At 55.9% G+C, this 24,411-nt stretch overlaps 2 protein-coding genes across 2 annotated transcripts in view; one reads left to right on the top strand and one right to left on the bottom strand.

Annotated features, from left to right (window-relative positions):
* Window positions 1-9,646, bottom strand: part of ZFYVE28 (zinc finger FYVE-type containing 28) — a 128,259-nt gene extending 118,613 nt beyond the window's left edge. The window contains exon 1 of the mRNA XM_049886598.1: window positions 9,422-9,646. Within this exon, the coding sequence (XP_049742555.1) occupies window positions 9,422-9,460 (39 nt within the window). The 5' untranslated portion in view covers window positions 9,461-9,646. The remainder of the gene's footprint in view (window positions 1-9,421) is intronic.
* A 340-nt stretch (window positions 9,647-9,986) lies between these two features.
* Window positions 9,987-24,411, top strand: part of CFAP99 (cilia and flagella associated protein 99) — a 58,133-nt gene continuing 43,708 nt past the window's right edge. The window contains exons 1-2 of the mRNA XM_049886599.1: window positions 9,987-10,185; window positions 18,940-19,068. Coding sequence (XP_049742556.1) covers window positions 18,958-19,068 — 111 coding nt within the window. The 5' untranslated portion in view covers window positions 9,987-10,185; window positions 18,940-18,957. The remainder of the gene's footprint in view (window positions 10,186-18,939; window positions 19,069-24,411) is intronic.

The following is a 24,411-nucleotide window of genomic DNA, read 5'->3' on the forward strand; positions in this document are numbered from 1 at the left end:
AGCAGATCACCAGGCCTCTCTCCCAAGGTGCCTCTGGGTGGGCTTGAACCTCCAACCTTTCGATCAGCAGCCAAGTGCGTTAACCATTTGCCACACCCAGGGACCCCACACCAGGATAGACTAAATGTCAGCCAACGACCCAAACCTCAGTGCCGTAACTACACAAATAACTTCAAGTATAAGAGTCGGCACAAAGCCAACTCCTATGAGGCAGAGGCCAAGTACATCCCAGGTTTCCACATTCTCCCAGCTGCTGTACCACTCCATCTCTGACCCCAGCCACTCTCCTGCCCCCTGCCCCCCGGGCTGTGAGTTCGGCAACTGGCTGCAATGTCCCGCAGAACTCACCAGCCGTGCTTACAGTTGTGTGGGTTATTAAGGAACAGCGTACAACTCAAAATCACAATCAACAGGCTACAACTCAGGGTCCGGATCAGGAAGCACATAGATGAAGTCTCCCTTCTTCAGTGCAAGACAGCTCTCTTGGCTCCCCTCCCTCGGCCCCCTGAGGACAGGCTCCCCTCGGATCCTCAGGACAGGCCTCCGGTCATCCCTGCCATCTGTCGCCACCAGCTCTGCTGCTGGGCCCCTTCCGAGCCTCTAGCTGTCTTCCGCGTTACAGCCCTTGACCGTGTTACATCTCTTTTAGCAGATTCCTCGCCTCCTTTCTCTTTCTCTCTCTCTCTCTGCTGCTTCTCTTTTTTCTTCCTTCTGCTTCCTCCAGCTTTTTTCTTTCTCCTAAAACTCTGCAGGGCTGGTTGTGTATATAAAACTTCTTGTCAATATCAAGGGATGGTCTCTCCTAGCAGGGGCCACAAACTGACCCTCTCAGTAGGTCACAGACATTTCATTTGCATAGTAGTACATAGTCACTTCATTCGCATGGGTGTATTGACCAATCCCTGCAAGGTGCGTAAAATAGACCAATCACAGGGCAGGCTGCAGCCCAGAGCCAGACAAAAACTCAACTTGTTTACGGTTTGCCCAAGAAATGTCAACCAACCTGTATAAAAGTAACAAACCCTCTGGGGTAGAAAATGAGGGCAAAGGTAACTCCTTAGGGTTTAGGAGAAAAGTCTCTCAAGCTGGTTTTCCAAAGAACCAAGGCTAAAGGCATAAAGAAATTCATTTCACCAGCTTACTCCACCCTCACATCACAGTGCACTAGGGGTCGGCAGCCTGGGAAAATGAATGCATTCTACATTGTCACTTAGGGCTTTAGCCCCTTCTCCATCGTGCCTCCACCACCACTGTGGCCTTGGAGCTGCAACGGAATCCCAGGCACCTGGACACAAAGCAGGGACAGAGGCCACGGAGGGTCACATGAGAGGTTTAGGGGCCAAGCCTGACATGATGGACCCCAGTGCTGCCCTCCATGGCCAGAACTCAGCCCGTCCCTCCCAATAGCAGTGGAGGCAGGTGCCCCCATGGCAGGTGAGCACACAGCAGCGTCTCCCCTCAGGAGGGCTCACAGAGCAGCATTGTTATAATTCATCACTAGTATTTATAACTGGGCCCTTCGGGATGCCGGAGGTGTCCTGAGTCAGGGTCCATTTGCACAACTGACACCTAAAAAAAAATCAAGCTGATTCTAACTTATGGCGACCCCACGTGCTTCAGAGTAGAATTCTGATCCAAAGGGTTTTCAATGGCTGTGGACGTTCAGAAGCAGATCGCTAGACCTGTCTCCCAAGACACCTCTGGATGGATTCAAACTGCCAACCTTTCAATACTATTATGGATTGAATTATGACCCCCAAAAATGTGTTGTAAATCTTAACCTGTATGCCTATGGTTATAATCCCATTTGGGAATGGGTTGTCTTTGTTATGTTAATAAGGCAGGATTAGTGTACAGTGTATCCTCAATCAATCCCTTTCGAGATACAAAAGAGATTAAACAAGCAAGCAGAGCAGAGGTACGGGAAGACAGATGTGAAGACACATGGAGATGTCTAAGGAACCAGGAAGCAGAAGCTGAAGAGACAAGGACCTTCTTCCAGAGCCGAGGGTGAGAGAAAGCCTTTTCCTAGAGCAGGTGCTCTGAATTCAGACTTCTAGCCTCCTAAACTGGGAGAAAATCAATTTCTGTGTTAAAGCCATCCACTTGTGGTATTTCTGTTATAGCGGCACTGGATAACTAAGACAGTAGCCAAGTGCTTCGCCATCCAGGGACTTCTAGCACTCCACTAAAAAAGGGAGTGGGCTGGATGCGTCTGTAGAGACCCTTTCACCCTCAAATCGACCTGGGGAATGAGATAAGTGGAAACCATGATGACCTCTGGGGCTCCGTGAAATACTCATACCAAACCCCAAATGACGAGATAGCTGATTCTGGGATCCGTCCTGCCGCTTCTAACACAGCCTCCGAACTCTGCTGACACTGCCGGCTCTCACTTGCTGAGCCATGACTCTGAGCTAAGGAAAGCCTTCTGTAGAAATGCTCACAGCAATTCCAGGAGGCAGTTCCCATTACCACCACCTGGCAGATAAGGAAACCGAGTCACAGTGCTGGGAAGGGGTGGTGTGAGAAGTCCCACCCAGACCTCGCCACGGAAGCCCCTGCTGCCCTGGCCTGGTGTACTAGGTTGAATAAAAATAGAACCCCCCAAAACTCGTGTCCACCCAGAACCACAATACCAGGTCTACGAACGCGCCCTGATTTGGAAACAGTGTCTCTGCAGACGCGGTCACGTTAAGATGAGGTCATACTGGGTTAGGATAGGCCCCAAGTTGCTTGACTGGTGTCCTTCTCAGAAGGGAGAAATCTGGACACAGACGCCAGAGGAGATGGCCATGTAAAGTGCCCACAGCCAAGGAGCACCAGAAACCGCCAGAGTCGCCAGGAGCCACCAGGAGCCAGAAAGAATCCTCCCCTAGAGCTTCGGAGGGATCACGGTGACTTGTGATGGCTCCAGGAAGCTAAACACACTTGGGCTCTGAGACTATTTAGACACATAAGCCATAGCAGGTAGCGAAGGTTTGGGACAATAACGAAACGGGGAGAAACACTTAAACCCCACCGCACTCTACGTACTAATTTGTTTCTGGCCTGGAACAGATCGCTGCTATCCCCCCTGCACAGGCACACGGGGCACCGTTGAAGAGCTGCAGATACATAACTCGGTCAGCTCAAACAAGATGAGCCCACGGCTCCCACGTTTACAGCACAGATGGCCGGGAGGTCACCCGCGTGGGTCTTCAATGTGCATTTTCACACCCTCGGAGCCAACACATCTGGTGTCCTGGGATTCACGGCCACTCAAGCTGTACACTAACACACTCTGAAATCACTCTCCTCTCCTCTTAGGGAAGAAGAACATTACCTAAAATGATCCTCACTCAGAGCATGGGGCAGGACATGGGGCCCGCAGCAGCTGTCCCACTCACCAAGGCCCTGGGTGCCCTTCCCACGCACACCCGCCCACTGGACGCTGTCGAGACCAATGTTGACTACGTGAAGCTTACGACTCCCTGCTTAGGACTGGCCTATTTAACAGAAACCATAGCAAACATTTCCAGTAAAGAAACAGCTTTGACTGTAAACCGTCTGCCCTAAGTGATGACATCAGAGGCAACACGGACAGCGAGGGGCGCCCTCCCTGCTTAAGGCTCAGCCTCTGCTCCGTCCACCTGCAAACATCACCCGCACTCGCCACCCCAACCACAAGTGAAAATCAAGTAACACCTGGGGACCAAGGAGCACGTGCTAAAAGGTCGGGGTAGAGTCTACAAAACCACCCTAAGAGACAAAGACTCCCAGCCCACTGCCCAAAGGGATAAATGTATCTAAAGGAAGGCTTTCTGTGGGAATCAAGGGGGGAGGAGCCCCAGGGCCCCAGCACCCACCAAGCTCTGCCAGGAACCAGGCGCCTGTGGCTTCAGGGAATCCCCGTCCTGCAGCCATGGACAGGCCAGCCAGGCCTGACGCCACCCCGCTGTGACTCAGCACCCTGAGCATCCCTCCAGGACGCCCAGAGTCCTGCCCACCCAGGCACCCCGGGGACAGGGAGTCGACCCTGGCCAAGTGTCACTGGCTTCCACGAGCTCGCCAAGGACAGTATCAGCCGCATCTTGGCAGCTAGAGCTTTGCCGTTGAAAAGGAATAGCTTAGAAAAGCAAATCTCCAGAGGCAGTGAAAAGACCAGTGGTTGCCGTGGGGGGGCCTTCAGGGCAGTGACACTGTTCTGCAGGACACTGTCACAGGGGACACATGACGTCATGCATTTGTCAAAGCCCACGGGCCACACAACGTGACTGCAGACGTTAGTTACAATCATGAGTCAACACCGGTTCATTGCTGTAACAAACGTACCACAAGAACCTGATGTGCTAAGATCAGGGACTCTGAAGGGTGATGGAAAAATTCGGCAAGTCCTACTGGTGACGGGTGAACAGCATGATGAATGTAATTAACTTCACTAAATTGTACACGTGAAGACTGTAGAAATGGCAAATGTTCTGTTATCTATATACTTACCACAATAAAAAAAAAAAAAACAGGGGAAGCCGTGAGCCAGGCAAGATGGAGTATATGGGAACTCTGTACTTTCTGCTCAATATTTCTGGAAGCCTAAAGCTGCACTAAAAAATAACGCCTATTATTTTTAAAAATGTAATGAATTGGCATCTGGGTAGAATTTTGCACTAAGATCACGGACACCTCCATCAGTGGCTGTCCCTGGCCCAGTGTGCCAACACACTACTGTGGAAGGACACAGCTCATTTATCTGTGTGGGGGAGCCGGAGAGGCTGGATGGGGACATCACGGCACATGCTGGCGGTCCCCTCACACAGGTCAGTCTCCAGTCCAGATCCCCCCGCCGGCAGGACCAGGTTGTAGGAAGCCCACATGTCAATCACCTCTGCTGGAGAGTGCTCTGAGCCTCAGGGGCTACTGACGCTGCAGCTGTATTTCTAGAGGTCTCTGTCATCTGTGCGATCATCCCTCAACCTTGGCCATCAGGAGCCCTGAAAGAAGAGACCAGAGGAGCACACATCTATGCACGTTGGGGGCCACGCGTGTACAGACCCAGGCCTTCCCCTTCCACCTTGGGACCTGCTGGTTTAATACATAAGCAGCCCCATCTGACACTGCCCGTCCAGGTGACTGTCCCCTTGGCGAATTGTGCCAGGATGCAGAGGGCTGGCCACCGCCAGGGGGCTCCACGTGACGGCCGATGGCAGAATAGGCTAGGACCATGAAAACCAGGGGGGACCTTAGTGTAGCTCTCAACCCCCTACCAGCTGCAGCTGGCTGCGTTGCCTCAATAGTAATGGGCAGAAAGTTCCACGCATAGGGCTTCCAGGTTTCCACAAAACACCCCATCTCAGTTTGCACCCAGTAACAGCAAGTAAGATTCCTCAAACCTTGGGGGCTCTTCTTTAAAAAAAAAACACACCTAGGAAGTCGCTCAGGCTTCTCTCTGCAAAGGTCATTTCACCTCTACTTTGAACTCAGAATGTTTGCAGAAGTGACCAGAGAACCACGCCTCAGTGCAGCCCTGTATTGAGAAGAACGTTCCCCTGCAGATAGGGAGCCAGGAGGGTTGATGACCCCCATGCAGAAGCGCCGTGTGCGCAGAGAGCTCTTCCTTCAGCACGCGGCTGAGCACATAATCCGCCCCCACCAGACCTGGCCCTCCACAGACAGCATCACCCAGCAGGGATCACTTCCCTGTCCAGGGCAGAAAGTGCAAATTCATCCAGGGCTATCACTGAACAGCCTGGAGGTCCCTCGCCCTATGCCCAGATCTTAGCCTCCGCAGGCACCGCCCCATCACCAGGGATGGCATCCCTAGTAGCTCAAATCAGAAATCCGCCGCCGAGGGGGAAACACAAGCATTGATACTTCTGTTCAAGACGAGGACACCAACTCTACCAAAATGCTTCACCGTTATAAGGCATCGACTGTTTCTTAGAAAAGGTCCCTGGGTGGGGCAAACCGTTAGCACTGGACTGCTCACCTAAAGGCTCGTGGTTTGAACCCACCCAGCAGCACCACGAAAGAAACCCCTGACGATCCGTTTCTGTAAAGATTACAGCCAAGAAAACCTCATGGAGCAGTTCTGCCCTGTAACACGTCTGGCTGCCGTTTGAGTCAGACTCTGCTCCAAGGCGACAAACAACAACTTTCTTGGGAAGGGTTTATAGTGAAGAAAAGCAAAAAAGTGTTTCCCCAGCCCCAGTGCTGAGGCTAGGCAAGCAAACAGAAAAAAGCAAGGGTCCCATTAACTGCCTTTTCCGTGTGACGTTCCCAGCCAGGATAACACATGAAGAAAAACCAGGCTGGTATTTGAAAGACTGATTTAAAGAAAATAAATGGAAGTATAATAATTTACAAATGTCATTTTAATGTTAAAATGTTGTATTATACATCGGGGTGCTGGGTTTTTTTTTTTTTCTCAACTTTGGTAGTTATTAATGATTCAGATATCAAAAAATGTAAGTGTCATGTAAGAATATTTTTAAGCATTTCCAATCCCTTTTTTAGGACTATGGGAACAATGAATAATATCTTTTGTTCCAGAATATTTCCAACCGCATTGTAAGGAACAAACAGCTCAGTGTTCAGCTTTGAGCCAGAGCAGGGATTGAATCCAGAATGCCGTTTGAAATGTATAGCTATCGAAAAACAAAAGCAAAAAGAAAAAATCTTCACTGTGGGCAACAATCTCCCCCAGACCCCTCCCACGCCGACATTTAACACTTGGACTGTCCCAAGCCCAGAACCGTCCCAGGACTGACTGGGTGCTTACTTGTGCCAAAATGTGTTCAATTAGACAGGAAGGGGAACCCTGAGAGTCAGTTCATAAACTGAAGCAAAAATCACAGCTTTGATTTGAAAAATGAAAGGCTACCCCAGTGATCAAACATACCCCAAGCCTTCAAACAATCAAGATACCTGACTCCAAGGACTGAGCTCAAATGAGAAATGTCCAAACTCAGACTGACCACAGACACAGAGATCTGAGACAGAGCTAGATGTCAAGTCCAGGGTCAGTGACAAACATCGGACAATATGAAGAGAAGTCACAGTGAAGAAAAGGAGAGCTCTAGACGAGTCCCCGGGTGGCCTAATGGTTAAGCGCTCAATTACCAGCTTGAAAGGCTGGCGGTTCGAATGCGACCCCAGAGGTCCCTCAGAAGACAAGCCTGGCACTCTGCTTCCGAAAGGTCACAGCCTGGAACACCCTACAGGGCAGTTCTAGGACTCCAAGGCAACTAACAACCACAGGCGAAATACCATTCCCTGCCTTCTGGAACACACGGTTTTGGGGTGCATTACCAGGAGTATTGGTTGATTCCCCAGCTCTCCACTTTGCTGGGGTCAGCCCCGGGAGCTGGCTGGCGTGAGGCTGCCTGTGAAGAGGGCAAACTAGCCGCACACTTCTTAATCCTCAGGCACCACCACAAGGGTATCATGTTCCACTTTTAAAGCTTTTTGTCTAAACTGAAGTTATGCAGCTAATGATGACAGCAGGCGAGTGTCCACAATTGCCTATCCTTCCCGTCCAGCACTATAAAGAGGATAATTCCACACACAGCCCTCAAGGCCACTTCTTCCACCGCCACCTCGGTTCCTTGCACCCCCGACAGAACCATTTCCCAGAGATGCGGGAATATTATTTAACACCTTTCTGCTGCCGGCCCACTGCTTTTTGTCGTTGAAAACAATGCAGCTGTGGCCCCCAAAATGACCTTTTGACAAGTGGACTTGGTTTTCACCTAACCAGTGACAAAAGGTCACACAAACAAAAGCCACTCCTGTGCACAGCCCCGGCACAGAGGTGGCCACCCTCCCCCAGACCCGCAGAGGCACAGGCAGGGCCTAGGGAGGGACTGCCGCAGGGGAGGGCAGGGCAGAAGGCGGCCCGCCAAGGGCAGGGAGGCCCCAAGCCACACCCAGTACCAGGGGCTCCCTGGGATACACGGACCCCCGAGGAGTCTGAAATGCTAAAAGTAGCTACTACATCACCTGGGCGACAGCGCCGGGGAGCACCGACTGCACAGTGGCTCCGAGGAACCCTGGATCCCCTCAACCCAACACTCTGAGAACTCCCAGACCCCCAAGTCCGTGCAGCCCGAGCACTTCGATTCTCTGAACTCTCCCTGGAAGCTCTAGGGCTGGTTAGGAATGGGTGCACCGGAAGGGCACGGGATTTAAAGAAACCCATTCTCTAGGACATCGCCCACGGGGTGGGGGGTTGACATGCCAGACCAAGAAAAGTGATCAAGCCCGGAGAGTCCTTTCTGTGGGTTGGCGAAGCAGCGGCCTCTGAGGTCTGAGGCGCACGAGGTGCCGGGACGCGGCGCTGGTCGAGCTCCCGCCCCAGGTGTTGCAAAGACCCCACCCGAGTTTCGACTCTCCCTCCCAAGACCCCAACCCCGGGGCCCCCTCGCGGCGCCGGCCCCCAACGTGCTCCCCCGGACCCTGCGCCCCAATCCCGGGTCCCGCCGCTCCCTGGCTCTGCGCCCCAATCCCGGGTCCCGCCTCTCCGCGGCTCCGCGCCCCGCTTGCCCAGACCCAGCACCGCCGCGCCAGCCTAGCTGTGGTCGCGGCGGACACGAGCCCGGGGCGGGCGGCGGGGACGCAGCTCCCGCAGTGCGACTGGCGCAGCCGCCGAGGCGCAGGGCGCGCCGGCCGGACCCCGACCCCGCGGCGCTAGGAGGGGCGCCGGCACCGACGCCGGGTGGGGAGCCGCATCTCTGGCTGCCCTGCGGCTGCGGGCCCCAGACCACTCACCCGGACGGAGACGAGGATGGGGACAGGGCCGAGGATGGGGCTCCGTCCTGGATCGGGAAGGAAGGGCCGGACAGTGGTCTGGAGGTGCGCTCGGGACACGGCGCAAAGAGGGGCCCGTCCTGGCCCGGGCAGGGGGTGGGGACCCCCTCCAAAACCAGGCGAAGTGGGGAAGGGTCCGTTCCAGGGCGCGGAGAGGGTTGGGGGTCCGTCCCGGGCCCAGGATAGTTGGGGGGCAGAAGGGGCACGAGGGCTGGGAGGAGCGACAGCCAGGTCCTTCCCGGACCCAGGAGAAGCGGGAGGTCCTGCGGAGCCGGGGACCCGGCGGCACGAGGAGGGGACCGTCCAGGACTGAGGGGTCGCGGGAGGGGGGCCGTTCTGGCCGAGGCGGGGGCCGCAAGCCCCCCAGGACTCGGTCTCAGGAGAGGGGTGGGGGCCGGAGGCGCCTTGGGGGCTGAGTGACGACGGCGGTCGGGGCGCGGAGCGGAGGCCGGGGGCTGGGGTGGGGAGTCGGCGGGTCGCGGGCTCGGGGCTCGCAGGCGGGGAGGGCAGGGCCGCGCGCTGGGTCCGGGGCGCCGGGCGCTGCAAGGGGGGGCGCCTGGCGCTGCAAGGGGGGGCGCCGGGCGCTGCAAGGGGGGGCGCCGGGTGCTGCAAGGGGGGGCGCCGGCCGGGCACTCACCTTGGGTTTGTACAGCCACTTTCGGAACCGGTGCATCATCGCCGCGCTGGCCCCGGCCCGGCTGCGGGCGCCCTCCCCAGGCGGCGGCGCCCGGGCGGCTCGGGGTCCCGGGACGGCGGAGGGAGCGGAGCCCGGGCGCCGTGCAGGCGGCGGCAGCAGGTGCGGGCGCCGCGCGGCCGGAGGGTGCTCGGCAGCGGCGCCGGCGGACCCGCCGACCCGCTGACGGACGGACCGGCCAACAGGCGAACGGACACGCACGGCGCTCCCCGCGGCTCCCCGCCGCCCGCGCCTCCGCCGGTCTCGGCCGCCTGCGCAGCACATGCGCGAAGGCGCCGCGAGCCCCCGGCCCGCCGCAAGCCGCCAGGGGGGCCGAGCCGGGCGGAGCTGCCCAATCACCGAAACATCCCGCCCTGACCCGGAAAAACTACAGATCCCGAAGGGCATTGCGGTAAAGCGGTGCCCTGAGCGCGGCATGTGCCCCGGGCGCGGCATATGCCCGCCGCGCCGCGGGCGCTGTGCGTTCTGGGGGTTGTAGTCTTCCTGGCCATGGCGCCAGCGCGTGCTGCCGGTTGCTAGGTGACGACGCCCAAATGGCACCCGCTCCGCCTGCCGCCTGTGGGGATAGGTGACGAGGGTCTCACAGACCAGGAGTGCCGGGAGGACAGACCGCGACCCCGGAAGACCCCGCCCGCCGCTGGATCTAGAAGCTGCGCAGGTGGCAGGGGGAAGGGAAAAGAAAGATTCTTCGGTGGGAGAGAAGGAAGGCAGGTGACGGGCCAGGGACCCTGAAGGGAGCCGGGGAGGAGGGGACAGGGATCCTATCCCATCACCAGCATTTTCTTACCGGCGTCTTCCCGTTACCTGCAGGCTAATTTCATCTTCCTTGCTTCTCATCTTCTTGCTTTTGCTAACTACCATTTTGCCCTTCTTCCCTGCTCCTTGATTAAAGGTAACAGTATATTTTTTTTTAATCGCCATAGTAAACAGGACTTTGTTAAAAGATATTCTCCCTTATTCATCACTTCATCCCAAGAGTGTCCTGATTTGGATCCATAAAAACAGTTACTAATGGTGTACCTATAATACTATAACCTGTAATGGTTAAAGCTATACTACTAATCGAAAGGTTGGTGGTTTGAACACACCTGGAGGCACCTCGGAAAAAAGGCCTGGCTATCTGCTTCTGAAAGGCCGTAGCCATAAAAACCCTATGGAGCAGTTCTGCTCTGCACACATGGGGTCACCACGAATCAGTATCAACTTGGCAACTGTGCCAAGCGCAGAGCTAACAACAAATATGTTATCTCATTTAAAATTCTCATTTACAGGATTTGGGGAAAAAAAAATGAGGCACAAATTGACGAAGATGCCTTGCCTGGTAGGAAGTGGATCCAGAATCAAGGCTAGGGCTGCCTGCCCCCAATAACCTACTGCCGTCAAGTCAATTCCAACCCATAGCAATCCTGTAGACTTTCTCCAAGGCTGTAAATCCCTACAGAAGCAGACTGCCACATCTTTCTCCCGAGGAGCCGCTGGTGGTTTTGAACCACTGACCTTTCGGTTAGCAGCCGATCACTTTAACCAGTGCGCCACCAGGGGCTCCTTCCTTGCACAGTCCCCTGGTCCCCAGCCAGCACCGCCTCTTGGCCCTTGTACTGAAGCGCGCAGATGTAAGACCAGGCAAGAGAGGAAATTAGTTCCTCTCTTGAGACAGGAGCAGTCTTCCTGCTCCTCCTTATTATCGCTGGCCTGTGGTCTCAGGGCCCGGATGGCTCGCTGACCACCTGTTCCACAGAACTCAGCGTGCATTTCAACGCGGGCCCCTCTGAATTTCTCTTAGGTGGTGGTAATAAGTCACATTTGTTTTTGAGCACGTGATTGATCTTCCCAGCGCTTCCTCTGGCTACCACCCCGCCGCTGCTCCCCTAAAAGCAAAACACCTAAAGAGTTGCCTCTTATCCCCAAGTTCCTTCCCGCCTGTTCTCTCTGGAACCCACTCCAATCAGATTTTCGCCCAACTACCCTTCAGAGGCTCTTTATCCAAGTCGTCCTGGACTGCCATGTTGCTAAATCCAGTGATCCGATCTCGGCCCTCCTCTCTGACCTGACATGTCAGCCACAGGCGACCCTGCTGACCGCCCCCGCTTCTGAAATGCTGTCTTCACGTAGCTGGAGAAGATCACACCCTCAGCTTTGCCTCCTCTCCTGGCTGCCCCTTCTCAACCTCCTTGGCCTGCTCCCTCTCCCCCCTCTTCTACCCGTTAGTGCCGGAGGCCCAGTATTCAGTCCCTGGGAGCGTCTCTATGCACCCCTCTCCCTAGCTGATTTCCTGCGGTCGTGTGGTTTTATAAGCCCTTAGGGTTAGTGTTAGGGTTTTTATAAACGATTTACCTGTTCATCGCCTCTCAGAACCCCAGCCCCGTTCACCTATTCATCGCTTATTGGATATCTAGCAGTCCCCCTCACACTCAACGTGTCTAAATTGCCCTCTCAGTCTTTCCCCATAAAATCTTCTCCTTCCCCAGCCACCACATCCTCAGCAGAGACCTCAGAGGAGGCACTTGGTAGATTGTGCCCTAGGTCTGTCCTTGACCAACTCTAAGGCCAGGGGCTGTTGTAGCTGCTCAGAGGCTCCCTTCCTGTGCCTCCTTCATCGTGAGGTGGGTGTGTCAGTTAGGATTAGGTTCAGCAGCATGTAACAGAAAACCCCAACATCATAGTGACCCAAATAAGATTATTTATGTTCTCAAAAAGAGATCCACAGGGAGGCAATCCCAGGAGGATAGGGTGGCCCCAAGGTTGTCAGACACTTCTAGCTTGCTCTTCTGCCATCCTTAACATGCTGCCTCAATGCCCAGGATAGCTGCCTAAGTTCCTGCCATTCCCTCCTGCGTCCAGGCAGCAGGATGGGAAAGAGAAGACGGAAATTTTCTAAGAGTTTCACACCCTTTCCACTTCTTGGTGGTGGAAGAGTTTGGCCACATGACCATACCCAGATGCCAGGGAGGGTGTCCTGACACTCTGGGAAATGTCACCTTTCATTTGAACAGCAGTAAGCCCAGCTAAAAGTCAGGGTTCGTTACTCAGGAGGAAAGGGAGAGTAGAGACTGAAGAGCATCCAGCGGAATGTGCCACTTGGGGCTGTGCTTTGGGCATGAGCCATCGGAGCGTGACTTGGCAGAAACCCTCAGGAGACCAGCTCAAATCTCGGGAAAAGGACATAATTTTAATTAACATACATCTGGGATCTTCTGTAAACGGAGCCTCTCTGTGGCTGGGAGTGTTGAACTTGTATGTCCCCGATAGAATTCAGGCCTCCTCCTGGCATCTCATTTCTGTCTAGGAAGGATTTGCTAAGACAAGAGAAGCTTTAGTTCAGCCCATCTTTAATGTGGCCTTAAATACAAGATCACTGAGCCCAGATTAAACCCGAAACCTGTTGCTGTCAAGTCAATTCCGAGTCATAGCGACCCTGTGGGACAGAACAGAACTTCCGCGTAGAGTTTCCAAGAGCAGCTGGTGGATGCGAACTGCCGACCTTTTGGTTAGCAGCTGAGCTCTTAACCACTGCACCACCAGGGCACCAAGCCCAGATTCACCAAAACAAAAAACCGAGTCCAGATTACGAAAAATAAAAAACAAACCCATTGCTATAAAGTCGATTCCGACTCATAGCGACCCTATAGGTGATACTCTGTGGCACATGGGGTCTCCATGAGTCAGAATCCAGAAGACAGCAATGGGTTTGGTTTTTTCTTTTGTTTTTCTGGTCCCACGGATATGGTTTTTCACCTTTAAAATAAAGCTGAAGTGTTAAAAGCAGGCATCCAGATTGGATGAGCCTTACTACTTATTTCCTAAGTTCACGGACTGTCAGTGGGGGTTCAGCACCCAAGACCTCTGCTCCTGGTGCCTGGTGCCCACCCTCGAAGTGTACCTGCTCTATGCCAGATGTGGGACGCAGAGCCCACCAGACAAATGCCCTCAAACCAAGGAGCCCCCAGGCCCCACAGTTCAAGCCCCGCAGGGGCCCCCCTCTCTCCCCACTGCCTGCCACGTACTTCCAACACAACTCCTTCTCCATCTTTGACTCAGCTCCTGTGACTTGTCCTTGGCTGGCCACACGTTCCTTCTAGTTCTTTCCATCCCAGGCCACTCTGGGTTGGGGGGGGAGGAATTAGTGTGGTTGTCTCTTGCTCCTTCTTGATTTGCATCACCAAAGGGTCCCTTGGATTGTCCTTTCTTCAGAGTTTCTCAGGCTCCAGGACAGAAGGGAGGGCAGGGAACCAAGCAATGCTGGGAGCCACTGACGCTGCCCACAGGCGCTCACCTATCAGGTTCAGGAGGCTGCCCTGTTCCTCCAGGCACAGCAGCCACAGGGAGGCTGGGGACAAGGATAGGCCCCATCCTGGGGCGGCCCCCACCCCAACCTGACTACCACGTGCGGGGAAGGAACCCGCTCCTTAACACTGTTTCCATAAAAGTAGACTTTTGTCTAGCTATTCTCTCACTGCTGGAGAAAGATATGGCAGTCTGCGTCCGTAAAGATTTACAGCCTTGGAGACCCTGCGGGGCAGCTCTACTCTGTCCTACAGGGTCGCTATGAGTCAGACTCTACGGCAGTGGGCTTGGTTTTTGGTTTTATTCTCACTTGTGCATCTCGGAAGCCAATGTGTGAATGTTATTTTCCTTTATCACTTGTGTTGGTGCGGGCGCCTCTCCATGGTAGGGACAGCTGAGCCTGAGAGGTGATTGAGGTCAAGGCAGAGGGGGCGGGGCCCTCAGGGAGGACGTTAGAGCTCAGACTGGGCCACCCCCGGCTCTGCCTACCTCACCCCAGGCGGTAACAGAGCACTCATCCTTCTGATCACACCCCCGAAGAAGTATGCATTACGGTAATACCAACCGCATTGCTATCGAGTCAATTCAGCTGCTGGTGGGCCTGAACCACCACCATTTCAGTAGCAGCCAAGCACTTAACCACTGCACCACAGGGCCTCTTCCGCAGGACACTGTGGAGCTGTAAAAACACCTCGATAGGGAGACCCTCAGGGTGAAGACAGGGATTGAGGTTGCTGAGCCACCAGGTACACTCCATTTTCTGTGGCTGCAGAGGAGCTGCCTGGGATGGAAGCCACAGGTCCCCCTTCCGTACTGAGTGGTGCCCCAGAAACGTGCCTCCTGCCTCAGCACCCTCGTTCTGGCCCTTCTGGCTGTGCTGTGTCCCCAGCAGGCCCCTCACTGGCCCTATCCAGCTGAGGCCTCCCAAGGAGAGAGCAGGCCTTCAGGGAGTGGCCAGAGTGGCAACAGGGTCAGTGTCACAGGGTCCGTGTCACAGGGTCAGCGTCAACCTGTGAGACAAAGGACCCTCTCTGAACTCACAAGAAGATCCAGCTAGAGGTGGTTGGAGTGAAGGACCCTGGGGGACAGGTGGGCTGGGGGGAGCCCACTGCAGTGCCAGGTGGAAGGTCCCCAGGAGGCTGGCCATGGAGGGCGGCAGAGTGAGCCAAGGGTTCAGGGAGCCCCCTTCTCCTCCAGGAAGCCCTTCCCCCCTCCCCCCAGCTTCACTTCTTGTACTCAAAGCCAGCCCTGACTCCAGAGCCCACATCTCAGCATTTGGTTCTTAGATTTGGGCGGCTGTGGCTCCATCTCAGATCCGATAGGTTTGAATCTGGCGCCATCTGAGCCAGGGCAAGTGGCCCGTCTCCCTCTAATCCCATGTGGTCCTGATGCACTGAGGCAAAGCGAAGTTCCTGCTAGCCTCCGACAAGCGGGAGGGTGGCCAGGGCTCTGTCACTGTTGCAAGCCTGAGTCCACTCTGCTTGGCCAGCCTCCAGGGGCAGTGATGGCATCTGGGCCAGCAGCTAATTTGACACAGTACCAAAATAAAATGGATCACACACTCTGGTACAAGAATTTTTACAGAACTGTGAACTCCGGCACCACTGTCATCCTTCATGATGCTCATTGTTGTTGTTAGCTGCTGTCCAGTTGGCTCCCGACTCGTAGCAGCTCAATGCCCGATGGCAGAAACACTCTCTGGTCCTGCGCCATCCCCGTGATCAGTTGGGATTGGATCACTGTAATCCATAGGTATTCGCATTGGCTGTTTTTCAGAAGCAGATCGCCGGGTCTTTCTTCCTAGTCTGTCTTAACCTGGAAGCTCTGCTGAGGTCTGTTCAGCATCCTAGCAACACACTAGCCTCTACTGACAGGTGGGTGGTAGCTGCACACGAGGTACACTGGCTGGGAATTGAACCCGGGTCTCTCAAATGGAAGGCGAGAATTCTCCCCGAACCACCACTTCCCCTGCACAGCGCTCTTCCATTGCCTCGTCCAGTTTGCTAGTTGTCAGCAGAGCACAGCTTCTAAATCCATCAACTCCCTGGGAAAGGCCTCCAGGGCCTGTGCTCCAGGGCTTCAGGCCACGTTCGTCGGATTTCCGAATTCCCAGATGCCTTTCCCCTGGACTTATTAACGAGCGCCTCCTGCTGGCTCTGGTGACCATGCTGTAGCCAGGATAGGGCCCCAGAGCAGCTCCTAGGAGGATGCCTGGCAGAGACAGGACAGCTCCCGGTTAGGGGTGGTACAGAGGCCTGGATGTGTGGCCATCTGTGAGGGGTGGGCAGAGATGCTGGGCTGGAAGGCAGGCCCTGGAAGAGGCCGCCAGGTGCTGTGTGCCTCATGAGATGGTCCCCCTGGAGCCTCACCTCTACCATGTCCTCTGTGCTCTCGTGCCAATGTCATCCGGGATCACGCTGCATCACCTTCCCAGAAGTTCCTGTGGCAACCCCTTGGGTGCAGTTCCCTGCTTCCCAATCCCTCACCTGCCACTTCCTCGGCCCACTTCCCAAGTTTAGCCTCCAAGGGAAGGTGTGGGGCCATCCTTGTCTGAGAGTGTTTCTTCTACTCGAAAAGATCAATGTTTGGCCTAGGTCCAAAGCCATTCCCTGGAGACTCTTGCAGGCATCTCTCCAAACCCCCGGTGCCCCACGTTGCTGTTGGGGAGCCTGGGACTCCTCTGTATTCCTGATCCTTCTGCACAACCTGCCTTCTCCTCTGGGAGCTTTCAGGGATGTCCCCAGGGTCCTCAGTGTCGTAATGACATCGGCCTTCTTCACTCATGAGGCCAGGGTGTTCACCCAGCCCCTGCAATCCGGGAAACGGCGTCCTTCAATTCTGGGATCTTTCCTTATATCATTTCTTTGATTGTTTTTTCCCCCCTCTGTCTTTCTGAAACTCCTGTTAATTGTAATGATTCCCTAATTTTTTTTACCATTTTTCTCCTACTTTCTCATCTTTATCTTTTTCTACTTTCTGGAAGATTCTCTCAACTTCATCTTCCTTCTCTCCCATTTGTGTTTTCAGTCCTGCTGTCATAGGCCCTGGTGGCACAGTGGTTAAAAGCTCAGCAGCTAACCAAAAGGTCACCAGTTCAAATCCACTCGCCGCTCCTTGGAAACCCTATAGGGCAGTTCTACTCTGTCCTATAGGTTTACTATGAGTCAGAATCTATGACTATGGGTTGAAATTAACTTGTCGACGATGGGTGTGGTTTTTGGTGGTTGTATTGTTAACTTTCGAGAGCTCTTTCTCCTTCTCCAAGTGTTCCCTGCTCCCTGTCTCTTGGATGTGGAGTCTTCTTTTATCTCTCGGAGGTGGCGCACTTGTTTGTTTCTAGGGTTTTTTCGGCTTCCTACGTTGCCTGTTTTCTCTGGTTCCTTTCTTGCTGGTTTCTTTGTTTCTGCATCTTGTGTTAGAGGCTTCTCTGAAGTGTCAGCTGACATTTGGCCCTCTGCTCATCTTTAAATTGATTGGAGGGGACTTATCAGCCAGTGGGCCTCCACCTGTGGACAGTGAGATGGGTCAGCAACTGGCTGCCTCACTGGGACTCTCCAGTGGCCGTGTATGGAGGGTTCTCTTGTCTTTCTCCCCGGAGAGGAGTTGGCCAGTCTCTAGCCTGGAGGGCTAGGGTTGAGGGCTGGCACCTGGAGCTGCCCCAGTTCTTTGGAAGGTGATGGGTGGGGCAGAGGGTACTCCCCCTGGCTTGGCTAGAGCTGGAGCATTGCTGGTGCCCAGGAAGACCCACAACGGGGTGGCCTCAAACCTGGCGGAGCACAGAGTAGCCACCCAATCAGTGTAGATTCACCGGGGAGGCAGGAAGGGGCCGTTGGCGGCAGCCCTGAGCAGCCCGGCCATAGCCCAAACTTGCACCCTGCATCGGAGGAGGAGAACCTTTGCTAACGAGGTCCATCTCTGTCTCTGGGCAGTTTGGAGACCACGTGGTGTCCTTAGAGACAGCTCCAGGGTCTCAGCCCCTCCCCACATAGCTTATCCAAGGTCTCCCAGACAGGGGCTTTAGGCAAACCTGTGTGCCCCAGCTGGTGTGGTTCCGGAATGTTCAGTCCCCATACAAGGCCTGGCAAGTTACCAGCTCTGCTTCCTCTCTGGGTCTGGGTCCCCTTATCTTTCAAATGGGGGTTGTCATGTATTGAATTGTGTCCCCCCAAAATATCTGTCAACTTGGCTAGGCCGTGATTCCCAGTATTGTGTGATTGTCCACCAATTTGTCATCTGATGTGATTTTCCTATGAGTTATAAATCCTGTCTCTACAGTGTTAATGAGGTGGGATTAGAGGCAGTTACGTTAATGAGGCAGGACTCAATCTACAAGATTAGGTTGTGTCTTAAATCAATCTCTTTTGAGATATAAAAGAGAGAAATGAGCAGAGAGAATGGGGACCTCATACCACCAAGAAAGTATAGCCAGGAGCATGCATCCTTTGGACTCAGGGTCCCTTTGCAGAGAAACTCCTAGTCCAGGGGAAGATTGTTGACAAGGACCTTCCTACAGAGCTGACAGAGAGAGAAAGCCTTCCCCTGAAGCCGGCACACTGAATTTGGACTTCTAGCCACCTAGACTGTGAGAGAATAAACTTCCGTTTGTGAAAGCCATCCACTTGCGGTATCTCTGTTATAACAACATTACATAACCAAGACAGGGTGTTGAATCCGTGACCCCCTAAGGCTACTTCTTGCCCTAACAGTTTGATGCTTTCCCTTGGGGCAAGGCTGCTGAGTAGCCATCCTTGCACACTGGCTGGTCTGGGGTGAGGAGCACAGAAGCCTTCTATACCACCTGTCTGCCAGGTGTCCCCACCCTCAGGCCCAGCCCCAGTAGGTGAGTCGTTCCCACCTGCAGCACAGTGGTGGGGCCCGGGGTCCTGGGAGCAGCTGATAGACTCTGTGCACAGTGGGGGTCCTGGGCCCATAAGGGCAGCTGGGCCCTGGAGCAGCACAGGCCTGAGGGAGACAGTCTGGGAAGTGGGCTGGGGTCACCTGAGTCAAGGTCCGCTCTCATCCCATGCTCTACACCCCACTGGGTCCATGTCTCCACCCCCGGTAGACCTCCAGCCAATGTTGGTAAGGGTCCTGGCAGCCCAGCAGGTGAGATCCAGTGGGAGCCCTCCACAGTGGAGGCCGTGACCGTGTAACATTGTAACGTTGTGACCTTGTAGGGCCTGCCAGCCCAGAAGATGGCCTACTATGGAAAATGCATCGAAGTCGTGATTGAGCAGCTCAGCAAGTTTAGACCGGAGAAGCACAGCCCCGAACAGTTCCTGGAGGCTGTGTCCCTCGTCCTGCAGGTAGGCTGGGAGCTGCCCTTGGGGTCCTGCCGGGCAGCTGAGCCATGACTCCTGCCAGCTTGCTACTGACTCTCAAATCCACGCCCAATAGCTCTTTTCCTTCCTAAAGAAGGAGAAGATTGGGCCACAGAGCCTAGACGCTCCAGGGCTGGACATGTCAATTTCATGCTGTCACAGTGTGGTCACAGGGTTTTCCCTGGAACCCCTAGGGGTGTGACCCTCTCTGTCCCGAAAGATGTTCCCAGCACCCAGAATGTGGCAGACTAGACTCTTATGAACAGTCACCCTGGCACCGTGACTTAGGGACACGTCCCCATGTTGTGCCATCCTCAGCTACAAATACATAAGAAGAGCCACCCCACCGAGCACCTCCATCTCCACCGTGCGCCCATTGGCATCTTAGGAAACTAGGAGAAGCCCTGAAGAGCAGTACCCCTCAGGAATCATGTCCCCTGCCCCAAAAGCCATACTGTGCCCAGAGCAATGAGGATGGCCACAGCCATGCCTCATGCTGTCCTGGTGTGACAGGGCCCTTATCTGGGACTCAGAGACCACTGGCCAGGCCTCCCAGCACTGGGGCCCTCGTCTACTCTTGACTCGGTTCTCAGTCTGCTCCTGGGAAACTTGAGCCTTGAAGAAAGCCACTTGCCCTGGAAGGTGGCAGTGTCAAGGTCACAGGCCGGTTTAAGCCACTGCAAAGGGGCTGCTGCACAGCTGGAGGTAGGAGGAGCCCCACCTTTAGGCAGGAAAGGTCTTGGAACAAGAACCTGGGGCCTAGTGTGTCTCTCGAGACAGCAGACCTGGCATCACAGTCCCAGCCCAGCCCAGCCCAGAGGGTAGCTCTAGTAGCCCCATGGGGGAGCCTTGGGGACAGTGTCACCCTACTGTTGTTGTGTGCCGTTGAGTCAATTCTGACTCGTAGCAACCCTATATGACAGAACCGCCCCATAGGGTTTCCCAGGCTGTAATCTTTGTAAGAGCTGATTTCCAGGTCTTTCTCCCATGGAGCAACTGGTAGGTCTGAACCACCAACCTTTCTGTTAGCAGCCAAACACTTAATCATTGTGCCACCAGGGCTCCTTAGTGCCACCCTTGAGTGTCTTAGTCAGGGACAAGGCCTCCCACCTGCACATCCCACCAGCTACAGATACTTCTGTAGACCAGGCAGGTGCGGAGCCTGCAGCGTCTCCCCAGAGAGGCAGGTGCTGGCCTGGGGACTGAGAGAGGCTTAACCTCCTCCAGCTCCCACCTCCTCCCACCACCCACACAGGGAGCCCTCAGCCTAGCCATGCAGCTGCTGAGCAATGATCCCCACACCCTCGGGTGTCCCTGTCCTTGTCTTCTCCTCCATGGCCCACCCCGCTTCAAGTGGCTACAGAGGGGCTGGTGGTTCCCGGCCAGGACAGGAACAGGTTGGTCTTCTATGCAGTGCCCCTCCCACCTCAGCAGCCCCCACTTGAGGCCCCATCACGCCTATGATGAGGTGTGACTGAGTTGAGTCCATCCATTAGGACAGGTGCGAAGGGAGCAGGAGCCCTGATTCCAGGGGTGCTGCCTTCAGGACTTTGGGGTGCTGGCCCCATGGGATGGTTTGGCCGCCAGAGGCTCAGTCCACAGGAGGATCGATGTATCTCCAGTATGACAGGCACAGGCTTGGGAATCCCTGCCTTTGACCTTGGTCAGTGCTGCTCCACGGGGGCTGGCCCACATCACCTGCTCAGGTGGCCGTCTGCGTCTGCTAGGCCCCTAGACTGGGAACAGAGCCTAACCAGGGCCAGGCGGGTGGCCCCCCTTCTGCAGGAGGGGCCGGCCCTGGGCAGCCTGTTCAAAGACGGTTTCAGGGACTTCAGGGACCAAGGCTTTGCCATGAGAGGATACCTGAGACCACTGACCATGTCGCTGCTCCCCAACTTCAGGAAGAAGTGTCACCAGCTGGGATTCAGCTAGGACAGGAGCGGGGTAGCAGGGCTGGGGGAGGACGAGGCCCGTGTGCGAAGTGCCAGGTTAGAGACAAGCAGGAAGGGGTCGAACGTGACCATGAACAGCAAGATCCCCGACTCCTGGCCCGCACCACAAACCACACAGTGCCCTCAGCGGCGCCGGGGGCACCATGGGCAGCCGGCATCACAGCCTCACACAAGGCCCAGCTGGATGGAGTGGCCCCACTGTCCCCTTAACCCTCATCCACAGCAGAGGTCTCAGAGGCACGTCAGGGGGGTCATTTGCACTGGTCACACAGCACATCCATCAGGAGCTGAACGTGGGCCGACATCAGGGTCGACACCATCAGCACGGTGGAGTGGGGTCAGAGATGTGGGGAGGCTGTAAGGAGAGGGGGCTGCTGGATGGGTGCGGTAGATGAGGGAAGGAAGGGCTTGGAAGGGGTTTTGGCGTGGGCAGGCAAGGTGGACACATGGGCCTCCTGGGTGCAGGCACTGCCACCCGGTGTGAGTCACAGGCTGGGAGAGACTGGGCTGGACCTGGTGCCACAAATAGGGTAAACTGGGAGAAAGGGGGTGTCATGGGGGCACCACAGGGGGACGAGCCTGGCGTGTTGAAGAGTAGAGCCCTGCAGGATGCGTGGGCAGAGATGGCGGAGAGCCAGAAACGGCCCTGAGAGGGGAGGGTCGGTGCCCTCCTTACCCCTCATTGCTGCTTCTGGCCTTCTCCCTCCCGAGGTAAAGCCACCCCCACCCCGCTCTGAGGCTCACGTCACAGACTCTACCCCACTCTCCTCATTACTGTCGTTTCCTGACCCCGTGGCTCCCCTCACCTCTGACTCTTGTCCACTACCACCCCCACCCCCCACCCCACCCTCCCCAGGTCTCTAACAGCAATGTCCAGGACCTACGCTAGCTTCCTCCTCCTCCACGCTCTGGGGATGGCACCTCCCCCCACACACCCCCCAGGTCTCTAACAGCAATGTCCAGGACCTACGCTAGCTGCCTCCTCCTCCACGCTCAGGGGATGGCACCTCCCCCCACACCCCCATGGCTTCCAGCTCCTGCCCTGAGACCTGAGCATTTTAAGGAAATGATGGAAACAGCCAAGGCCCAGCCCCCTCACCCTTCTCTTTCCCAGTGTGACACAGGGCAGCGCCCCATGCTGCCAGCACCCCCACAGCTCAGAGCACTTCCTGTCCCACCACCAGCCTGCCCCCTGCCCCCTCCGTCTCCCCTGCATCCCCTCTCTAGGGGACTTCCTGTCAGCACACAAACGTGCTGTTGTTTCTCACTCTTCACAGAAACCTCCAAATCCCTTGTGGCTCCCGCCCAGCCCCATCTCGACTCCCACCTGCAACAAATCACCAATCAGCTCCCTCACTGCGTCTTCCACACTCTCCTCCCCACCATCCCCAGCCCTGTGCTGGCCGCTGGCCGCTGGCCGAGGACCTCCGTGTCTGGTCCAGCCTCCTCACCCAGCTGACCCTCCCAGCCCTGGAAGCTCGGCTGGACCTTCTCCCCTCCCCCCAGTGACGTCCCCTCTCAGCTCGGGTGGGCCCCCCCTTCCTCTGTCCGTTCAACAGTGGGGTGCGTGGGCACACCTGTACACACACCTCAGGCATCTCACCTGCTGGCAGCCCCCCATATCCTCCCTCAGGCCACGGGATTCACCCATCCACAGGCAAATTCGACTCCCACAGGGCGTCTCCAGCGAAAGCGTTCAGAAGAAATAACCAACCGAGCGCCCTCCTACAACCCTCCCACCCACACGAGCTGCTCCCCAGCTGCCCGGCCCCACCCGGCCCTTGCTCAGGTGGGAGGCTTGAGCCCTCCTGGGCTCCTCCCTGTCTCTCCCCTACACCTGTCATCGGCTCCCCCGCCCCACCGATGCAGCTGGCACAGCTCTGCCTGGGTTCATTGCAAAGCCTCCTAACCAGTCTCCTCATCATGCACTTCCCCTCTACAGTGCCTTCTAGAATGTGCTAGAACGTGGGATAGGTAGTACCAGGCCTGCTAAGACCCCCCTACCCTCCCATGTGGCTCCTCTCCCCTCCTCACCCTCCTGTCCACTCTGCTCCAACCACACTGGCCTCCTGGTGTTTCTGGAACATGCTCCCCCCAGGATCCCTGCCTGGGACACGCTCCCCAGCTGCTCAGGGGGCTGTTCGGGTGTTCCTCGTACACACTGCTGGGGACACGGCAGGGCAGGGAGGAGGGCTCCCCCAGGCAAAAATTGTAAAGTTGACGTTTCTGTTTCTTGAGCAACAACATCTCTATTTCTCGGAGGCCACATCTAACAACTTGCCATTACCACACTGATTAAAACTGCCGCATGGATTGATCAGCAAGGGGGGCACGTTACCATCCCCCACCGGACAGCCCTGTCAGGCAGGAAGGCAGGAGAGGGTATCTTGTGGCTTCCAGCCACCTCGGTTTCCTTCGCCTGCTTTTCCGACTTTCGTCTTGGCGCCCTTGATGTATCGGTGACATGAACCACAGACTCCTATTGTGGTTAAGTCAGCATCCTGGCCCGCCACCCTGCCACGGACCCCTGGTCTTGCTCTGCCATTGCCCTGTGGTCCCAGCAGACAAGCTCAGTTCCTCAGTTCTGGGAACGCTAAGTGACGTTTATAGGAGGAGGTGCCTGGTGATGGTGAAAAGCTGGCAGGCTTCCAGACTCCACTTCCCGGCATCCAGCCCTTCCTCCCCAGCCTGGCTGTTCTCAGGGGGCTGGCCAGGGGCCAAACTTACCCAAGGCCTGTGATGTCATCCCACACTCAGGGCCCCTGGCTCTAGGCCCCCCTCTGGCCTCAGGGACGGGGCCGGCCCAGTATTTGGGCCCACTCCCACACCGAGGGCTTCTGAGGAGAAATGGACCTCACCCTGCCTCTCCCTGTGAGTGAGCAGGGGACCTGGAGGAGCCTGGGGTCAGGTGAGCCTGGTATGGGGTCACATTCAGGGAGCTCTCTTACCGGGTGTGTCTCCTCCCTGGGCCTCAGTCTCCTCTCTGTGGACGGGGCTGAGTGCCACATGTCCCTGGTGGCAGAGGACTGGCCATGGGCCCAGCCTGCTCTGTGGGGCTGGGCGACACTTACTGACACCCACCCACTTCCCACTGGGCCCTGCGCCTTCCAGAACACCTCGGCTCCCCTGGGGACTGACAGCATGGGGGCCTGCAGCCGTGGGCTCCAGCCTCTCCCCTCATTAAAAATGTATGTGCACAGTTCCCAAACTCAGACAAGATTAAAGAAAAATGGAGCCGCTGCTGTCAGCCGTGGGATAGGGGGTGGGGTTGTTGACAGGTGCCTGCAGGTTGTCCATACAGCCAGCCGCTGACTCAGGGCACCCTGCAGTGCCAGCCACACTGACTCCCTGCTTTCTGGCCTGCTGCCCCATATGC

The sequence above is a fragment of the Elephas maximus genome, chromosome 5 (genome assembly GCF_024166365.1).
Source record: "Elephas maximus indicus isolate mEleMax1 chromosome 5, mEleMax1 primary haplotype, whole genome shotgun sequence".
NCBI classification, from domain to species: domain Eukaryota; kingdom Metazoa; phylum Chordata; class Mammalia; order Proboscidea; family Elephantidae; genus Elephas; species Elephas maximus.